We start from the raw sequence: 9149 nt of genomic DNA on the forward strand, positions 1-9149 counted from the left end.
TGTGAAGTACAAGTAGCCTTCAGAGACAACTAGTTCTTCCACATAATTATTAAAATATAATCATATCAATTATTTTAGAACTAAAGTCATCATTTTGGTAAGCTAATTAATTACAGCCTCTTAATTTATCAACATGCATATTTTGCAAGAAATGTAAAACACGTAATGGAGGAACATAACCAAATCATATTGTTCAAAGTTAAATATCTAAGGAACTTTTTAGAGTTTATTTTTTCTTTTTACTAAATTGTTTAATTATACCTGCTTTAAAATTTTTCATTGTAAAAATTATTACAATATGTTTCATGGTGTGTAGTGCAATGATTTTCACACAGTATTCTATGGAGTAAAAGATTCACACTTTTAAAAAAAACTGTTTAAAATCACCATATTGTAATTTTATGGGCTCACTCAGTAGTATTACGCAGACTGTAAATTATTTCTTTAGGAGACTCCTGGCCTTGGCTTTCTTACTCCTTAGTTGAATCTGCCTTTACAGAGGTGCAGTGTTATTCTCCTTAGATACATTTTCTCACTGAGCAACTCAACTTTCCTAAAAAGAGGTCGTCCTATCTTCGTGTCCTCTAAACATTAAAGCACACTGTACAATACTTCACCAACATAAAATAGCTCCAGGCAGCCCTGAGCACGTGCTCTGCATTCGCAGCCACTCAACAATTACTCAGCGCTTTGTTGATGAAAGGTATTGACAGTGGACCCAGAGGGTTTTGCTAGTCAATCCTGCCTCTAGACTGGAGATGTAAACAGGCTTCACAGTGTTGAGGGGCATGTGAGGCGAACTCACTGGGAAGTGCTGTGCCACTGTAGCAAGATGTGCAGGGGCATGGGAAAGTCCTATCTTTGCCATCTCTACTCTGAATACCCCACCACCATCACTGGATTAAGGTAGACTAAGTGCCCGTGCCCCACTAGAGAGCTGGCTTAACCAAACTACACATTTTTTAAAGATTCTAAAAAATGGTTTCTGAAAAAAGGAAGAAATTAATAAAATTGCCATTGGCTAGACAAGGGCAAAATCACAGTCCTGTGACCGACCCACCATTAGAAATGTCCTCCCAAGTAATCTCTGAAGAGAGTCATTCAAACAATGTTATATACATCTAACTATACTAACATTAATTTCTCTTTTCTCAATTCTGTTAGTAAGACATCACAAAAACAAACCTATCCTCTGCCAGATTTCAGATCATCTAAATCTACTGCATTTTCCTGACCTACCAGTCAGAACTTTAGCAAGAGATTAGATTAACATGAAGTGAACTCATGCCGGAGACTGGTGGCAACAACTTCCTTTTCTAGTGGTTTATAAATAATCTGTCTCATCTAGAATTAGTACAAACCTATTTATGCACATCTACTCTTTCAAGTTCCAAGCACCTTTCCAAGTTCCTAGATCACTGAAACAATTCTGTGGTTGTAAACTCAAGTGCTCCCAGGATTTTATGCCAGGAGATAAGTCCATGGGTGTCCTTTGCATCCTCACCCATCTTGTGAAAGTTCATCCTCTCTGAGTCTGATGGTCCGTGTCATTAACAGAGCACATGATAAGAGCCACTTTCTCTGTCATAAATCAAGTTTATACAACAGGGCTGGGCCCTAGGCAGCAGCCTCGCACTTCCTTGTTTTAAACACAACTTTAGAAGATTTTTTTTTAACCTATAGCATTTTTTAAAGCCTCCACTCATTTAGAGCTGTAACCTTCTTGATGCTAATTGTGTATAACCTTCTTGCTTTATATATATTTTTTAAATTATAAGCTCCAAGGAACACTACCTGTATATTCTATTTATTTGATTGCCTGATTTTAACTCTTCAGGAAAGACCATTTGACTTGGATGTTCCGAATCATATTTTTGACAGTTTCACAAACTTCTTGGGTCAATATGCTTTCCACTACTGCCTAGTGATAATACCTATCTTTTTTTTTTTTTCTTGAAACTTTCAATATCTGCTTTCTTAAAAATCTAGACTCTATGTACGGCAGTATTCTTCTTAATCCCCCCTGAGCTTCAACAATAAATACCTTCATACGACTGCTTTTTCTCAAGGTTTCTTTCATTGCTACTTGGTTAATCAATTTCTCTCTAATGTTCCCAATTAAGTAAAGTTCTCAAGTAGTCTGCTGTAGGATAAGTTAAACTGTCAATAGAGGAAGTGGAGAAACTGCAATTAGACCTCACCAAGCATTTCAGCAGGTGTCTGTACTGCTACTTCTTACTTTCCTATCTACATCAGCTACACGTCTGCCATTTTTCCACTCACTTATGTGACCAGTAACAAATGAACAGTTATGTCATCTCTGTTCTTCTTTCCAATACGTTTTCTGCGTTTTTTTTCTCTCTGGTTCATGGATTTCCCCACAGATGTCTATCTTTTGACATTCAGAGCCCATGGCCACCTCCTAACAGGTCTTTCCTTTTGAGTAGGTCTTTATCTTTTCAGCACTAGATTTCAATCTTGAGTCTTATCAAGCTTCAGTGACATCTAAAACACACGTTAATCCTCTTTTGTAATAAAACCAGGCTCATAGTATTTCTAGTTCCTACAGCAACTGCTAGGAAATGTGCTGGTGCATCCCTAACCATGAACACTGATGGAGCCAATTCCCTGACACATCATACAGACTTAGACAGACCTCGATCAAGCCAGCGAGGGGGCGAGGACAACCCAAAGCCACCAATGCTGAGCTGAACAGGGTAAGCCAAGGTTCCATCCCAGCATAGCCCTTCTGTATCCTGGCCCCTGGTCAGTCAGTGGGGTCTGGGTTTCTGCTGGAGTCTGAAGTTGTCCCCACCAGGGAGCTAAGTGCTGCCCCAGAGGGTCATGGCACACTTGTAACTGACTTTTTCTCTGTGAGTTTCCCCCACTGAATGCCGCTCCAGAAAGTCTGGTGCGTGTTCCCTGGCTATTTGCCTTGGTTTACACAATCTTCTAAATGCTTAGAGAATTATACATCTAGCAAAACTGATTTCCAAAACAAGGGCAAAATAAGGATATGTTCAGGCATACAAAAAAGAGATAGTTACTATTATACCCTGATGTGAGGAACTTCTAAAGGATATTCTTCAGAAAAGAGAAAATAATTCCATAAGAAAGATATGGCATGCAAGAAGGAATGCTGAACAAAGACAGTGATAAAAGTACGTGTAAAACTATACAAGCATTAGCTTGACAATTATGTCTAATTTGTAGATTTAAAATATAGATCAAAAATTCTGGACAATAACCAACTATAATGTAGGACAGGACAAGAGGAGTTAAATATTCCAAGGTCCTTATACACTGTTAGAGAGGAGTATAAAGAGAATGATCAGCTTCAGATCTTAAATATGTTAGAATTTCAAAGGTAAGCACTAGAAAAACAAAAGTAGAACATATAATTTCCATACTCTTCAGGGAAAATGAAAGGGAGAAAAAGGGCCTTATATATTCCAAAGGAAGAGGGGGAAAAAGACAAAAGAACAAATATAAATGAGCAGAAATGAGTCCAAATAAATTTGTAATAATAATAAATGTAAATGAACTAATTTGTTACACAAAAATTATCAAAATTATAAAAAGTCCAACTATAAGCTATTTTCTTATAAACAGCCTAAAACCTAAGGACACAGATGAGTTAGCAAATAACCAAAAGAAAACTGATATAGCTATATTAATATCAAAGTAGAAAAACTCATTATTAGAAGTAAAGAGTTCATTATATATTGATAAAAGATTCAGTTTGCCCAGAAGATAACAATTATAAGCTATTCACTGAGCACAAGTAAAAAATAAATAACAAAAGATAAATTTCAAAATCTGTGAGCTGGAAATTTTAAAACATAATTATACATACCTGACGGGTAAAAGATGAGATCACACGGTATATCAGAAGATCTGAGTTCCTTAAATGACCATTCCTACTTTACATAACAGTTTTAAAAGTATTTTTTAATGAAAATCATATAGCAAACACACTCAGAATCCATGTATGGTAGATTCTTGTGCCTTCTCAACAGTAAACATTTTGGAAGAAGTTAATTTGAGATAACAATAAGGGAATAAAGTAGACAGGCTAGTGATACATTTTGGGTAAAGCCAATATAAATTCAAAATTAATCAAAATATTTGCAATATTTATTTCCTCTCCCACTGTTTTTTGTTATGTGAAAAAAATTAACCCTATTTCTTAAAGTCATAGGTAGATTTCCTGCAACCTATCAGCATTCTGAAATAGAATTCAGTATCATTAACGTTTCATCCTGGAATGACAGCTTGCAAACCACACTAAGTAAGTCTATGATGTTACAGGGATAAAACTATGACTCTCCCTCAGAAGAAACATGCCTCAACTATCTAAATTTCTATATCACCCAAGAGGAAAATAGCTGAGTACTGATTCTGCAGTTTACCTCCATTTTCAACACCTGACATATCCCGCAAAGAGATATTAAAAGACTGGGATGATCAGCCTTGGAAATGAAAGATTAAACAGGAGTATAACAAATCATTTTGCTTTCTTAACAAGTAAGTGTTTTCAATATAATGAATATAAACTCAATTGATTAAACAGACATGTTGAGTAAAAGAAATTTAATGTCAGCATACCAAGAAAGTTATACACTCATGGAATGTCTGAAGCAAACTTGCAGTCTCAGAAGTGCCTGTAAACTATTAATGTAGTATGTAGGCACCCAATATAGAATTCAGGGTCACTACTGGTTCTTCCTGGAATGACAGCTTACAAACCACAACTAAGAAACTTACTCTGTGATGTTACAGAGTTAAAACCATGACTCTCCCTCAGAAGGAACAGGCCTCCACTATCTAAATTTCTACACCACTCAAGAGAAAAATAGCTGTAGTCCTACCACACCACAACTAGATGTGAAGACAACAATATTTAACAATTAGTCTACTCCTAAAATTTAAGACAGAAATATCTTATACAGCAGCAGTTCATAGAATATCCTCATCTGCTAACCCACTGTATACATCTGCTATTCCCAGCAATTACAAGGAAGATATATGAATTGTCTTTTAAAATTTTTTTCCATTTACCTTCAACAACATGTGCACAGGACATTTTTAAAAACCAGTAAAATCAATCAGTTTCCTGCCATCTAAATCTTAAGCAGGATAAAATTAGTACTAGAATACTTAATTTGAATGGCCAAGTGTCTATTTGTTTTTTAATCCTGAAAATTTCCAAAGCAGTTCTTTATAAACATCACCAATAAATGGCACCACTATATCCAAACCAGAAACCTGAGGGAAGAATTGCCATGTTTAGCAAATAAAAATACAGGATGCCCAGTTAAATTTGAATTTCAGATATTCAAAGTGCATTACATGGGACATACTAACTACTAAAAAAAATTACTGTTTTTCTGAAATTAAAATTTAACTGGGTGTCCTGTATTTTATCTGACAATCCTAGCTGAGATTCTTCCTCTATTACCTCTTAGGTGCAACTCATCACACCAAAACTTGTCAATTCTACCTCCTAAAAACATCTAGAATCCATCTACTTTTCTCCAGTTCTTCTGCCACCACCTTGGTCTAAGTACCAACGCAAGAATATCCTAGTCTGCCTCCGCTTCTACTTTTGAAGAAATAACACTCTAAATGCAGCAGCATCGACTTTACAATAAGAGAAATAAACGCTAACTTCAAGTTTCTCTCTTTCTGGAGTCATTATTTGATAGCTGTAGAAATCTAAAATCCCTAAATCAGCATGAGAGGGGCCAACAAACTCACAACGAAGAGGTGAGGTCCCTCATGGGTAATAACAGTTCTGTTGGGTGTGCTGGAACTAATGATCTATGTCAGTCCTTTTGCTAATTTGTGTTTATTGCTACGAAGGCATTAACAACAGCAACAAAAAATCTGCAGAAATGGTAAATTTGGGGTTCAATAAAGTTAGTCTATATTCCTGTCTTTCAGAACAAATTCTAAGATTTATAAAGAGACTGTTTGAGTCATTCAAATCGATATTCCACGGACAGTATCTTAGTCGGAGTATGCCCATCAGCCCAAGGTTGCAAAGCCATGGGGTAGAGCAGTAAAGAATTCGGGCGGTCAGCAAGTAGAAGTCAAATCAATATAAAACACATGGCACCAACGTCTTCAGATTACTGAGGCTCAGCTGATGCCTCTGGACGGATAAATAAATGTTTTGGTTGTGAGACCTAGTTATCTCGGAGTGCTGTTAGCACTAACAAAGCAGCTTATACATGGAAATACACGTGCAGACTTAAAGGTTTGTGTGGCACTGCAGAACTGTAGAAGCTAACCAAATTAAACAGAAAATACTTCCATAGAAATAACTGATCTGAGGAAAACAGGTTTTCCTGTTTATCAAAGAGGCCACAGAATTGTTGTAAATGATTCTTAAATCACAGAACATGAGGGAAATTTAAACGTTTCAAAGTTCTTACAATGTATATCTGAACGTTCATCTATTTAATACAGAATACTGATAAGTTTTAATGTTGTTGATATTGTACAAAAATCTCCATTCAAAGTTTCCATATGAAACAGGATCACAAATGCAGTCAGAAGAACACCCACAAATGTGAGTTATTTTAGTTAGGACCCAGGTGTTTAAATAAACAAGCCTTTCTGGGAATGAAACATAATCACGCTACCAAAAATGTTTTTGCAAGTCATATCCAAGATATGTTTTCTGTATGTCTTAACTTCGCTACAGTAGGGAAATGAAATTTCAGACTGTGGGTATCCCGGCCGGACCAACACTACAGATTAGAGAGGGATATGAACGTTGGATGGAAGGGGTCGAGTCAACGCCTATAGAACAAGTGTAGATGCTGCAAAATCACACAAATCTTAAAGTCAGCACCTGGCTTTGTTGGAACCCTCTGATGAGACAACACCGGGACAGGCTGGCAGCACTTGGAGATAACTGCAGCCCTCACAACCAAAGCAGTATTTGTGAAATGCCTCGGACCCCGTGCCTTTTGGCCCCTGCGACGCCAGACCAGAGGACCGGCAAGTTGTCTTGCTCAGTGAAGATGCATTAGGAAGTATACAAAGAACCCAAGTGAGCTTTCTTCTGAGAGGCCTCCCTCGGGAACAAGATGAAACTCTGAAAGGGCACTCACTATTGTGAGACCATTTCAGCTCCCGCTCGTGAACCCCAAATCCTCACCGGGATGTGGGTGACAGTGACCCTCCTGTGGCACCGCGCTTCCTAACGCACAGCCTGCACTACACTCACGATAAGGTCCGTTGCCGGGGGAGGGCCTGGGCTTTGCCCACAGCAGGGCCTTCCCGGCGGCCTCCCCGCAGCCCTCCGGCGCAGGGAGCGGGTCTGCGTTTGCTTCATGTCTGAAGGTCGGCAGGGAGAGCGAGCGAGCTGTGGGACGTCAGCGGCCCGGGGAGGACGCGGGCCTGCTCGGTCCCGCCCGGGCGCAACCACCGTACAGCGCGGCCCGAGTACTCGGACCCGATGCCACCCGAGAGGCCTGGGGCGGAGGGGTGTCCGTGGGGCTCGCCTGCTCACCCTTCCTGGCGAACGCCCGGGCTCGCGTGCCGGGCGGCGCCCCGCGCTCTGGGCGCCCGGGAGGGATCCGCGCCCCTTCCCGGCGCGGCCTTCCGGGTGAGCCGGCACGCGGCCGCGCCTGGCTCGGCTCCGCCGCGGGATCCTCGGTCCCTGCCCCCGGCCAAGCGCCCTCCCCGCCGCCGGGGCCGCGCACCTCTCCTTGGAGTAGAGCTGCAGCTGCTGCTCCTGCTGCTTCTTCCGGATGAACGCCATGGAGGGCGGGCGCGGGCGGGCGCCGGGCGCACGGGCAGGCCGCAGCGCCGCCCGCCGAAGAGGTCCCGAGGAGCCGCGGGGGAGGCGGACGCGGCGGCCGGCCGGGGAGCGCGCGGCTGCGGGCCTGGCTTCCCGTGCGGCGCCGCTGGGCGGCCGCGAGCCCGACGCCGCGCCTCAGGGCCCCGCGGCGTCCCGGCCGCCCTCACCGAAGCATCCTCGCGTGGGGACTCTGGCGGCGCCGTGACTCAGGCCCGGAGGAGGGGCGCGCGGTGACCCGAGGCGCCCCAAACTCAGGCCGTCCCAGGGGCTCTCCTAGGACCAGAAGCCGGTCTAGGACCCGTCCTCACACGTCGCCAACCATAGCAAGGCAGCATTCTTAATAGTTTACACGTCAAAATGGATGTCTGCCCTTACACCAGCAATCTGTTGGCCACAGGGACTTGAAAAAACATTTTGGGTCTTCAATTGTCAAGGAAAACCAGAACGAGACAAGTTAAAGTGGTATAAATTTTATTCAGGACTATTGGTATAAGAGAAGAGAGACAGAGCTGGTCTCCATTCCGAATACAACAGGGATAAGTGGGGATTTCTAGCCAAGAAGCAGGGGTTGGTGAATGGAAAATTGCTAAGAGGAGACCTCAGGTCTGGGGGCTGGGGTGCTGGGGGGCGGGATTCTGGCTGAACCAATCTAACAGTATTTCTGCTTAATGCTGGCCAGTGCGGTCAGATACCAAAGGGGGAGTGAAAACTTTTGAGCAGATAACAAGGGTGATCCAGGTACTGAGGGTGAGGGATTCGTGCTAAGTTGCTTGTTATTTGCTAAAACTGGATTCTACAAGAAAGTGTGCAGATGGGCCTAGGATAAGATTCAGAAGCCTGACTAGAGTTTGCTCAAGCAAAGACTCTTTGTCACAATCTCTTGGTTGTTGAAATAATTGGTTGCATGGCTTATTTTTTCTTTTTCTTTTATAACAGCATAATGGAGATATAACTCACATACCAAACAATTCACCCATTTAAATTGTACCATTCAATGGTTTTTAGTCTGTTCACAAATATGTTAAGTCACCGTTTGTGTCTGGCTTCTTTCATGTAGCATGATGCTTTCAAGGTTCATCCACGTTGTGGCATGTATCAGTACTTCATTCCTTTTTATTGCTGGAGCGTATTCCATGGTATTGATATACTACATTTTGTTTATCCATTCATCAGTTGATGGACGTTTCAGTTGTTTACAACTTTTGGCTATTATAAAGAATGCTGCTATAAACATTCCTGTACAAGTTTTTGTATTGTGAAAGTTGTCAGAATCAAAATGGAGTGGCTTGTGTTTAAAAAAAAAAAAAAAAAGCCCTGACAAACAGAGTGGGCG

At 41.4% G+C, this 9149-nt stretch overlaps 1 protein-coding gene across 5 annotated transcripts in view; it reads right to left on the minus strand.

Moving 5' to 3' along the window:
• The window catches only part of NSMAF (neutral sphingomyelinase activation associated factor), a 59545-nt gene extending 51688 nt beyond the window's left edge, over positions 1 to 7857 (minus strand). For 2 of the 5 annotated variants that reach the window (XM_063080154.1, XM_063080153.1), the window contains exon 1: positions 7719 to 7857. In XM_063080154.1, the coding sequence (XP_062936224.1) occupies positions 7719 to 7777 (59 nt within the window). In that variant the 5' untranslated portion in view covers positions 7778 to 7857. Of the gene's footprint in view, positions 1 to 7525; positions 7600 to 7718 lie in introns of those variants that run through there. The other 3 variants (XM_063080156.1, XM_063080155.1, XM_063080157.1) reach the window with 2 other exon arrangements.
• Between the last annotated feature and the right edge of the window lie 1292 nt (positions 7858 to 9149).

This window comes from Cynocephalus volans, chromosome 15 (genome assembly GCF_027409185.1).
Source record: "Cynocephalus volans isolate mCynVol1 chromosome 15, mCynVol1.pri, whole genome shotgun sequence".
In the NCBI taxonomy this organism is placed as follows: Eukaryota; Metazoa; Chordata; class Mammalia; order Dermoptera; family Cynocephalidae; genus Cynocephalus; species Cynocephalus volans.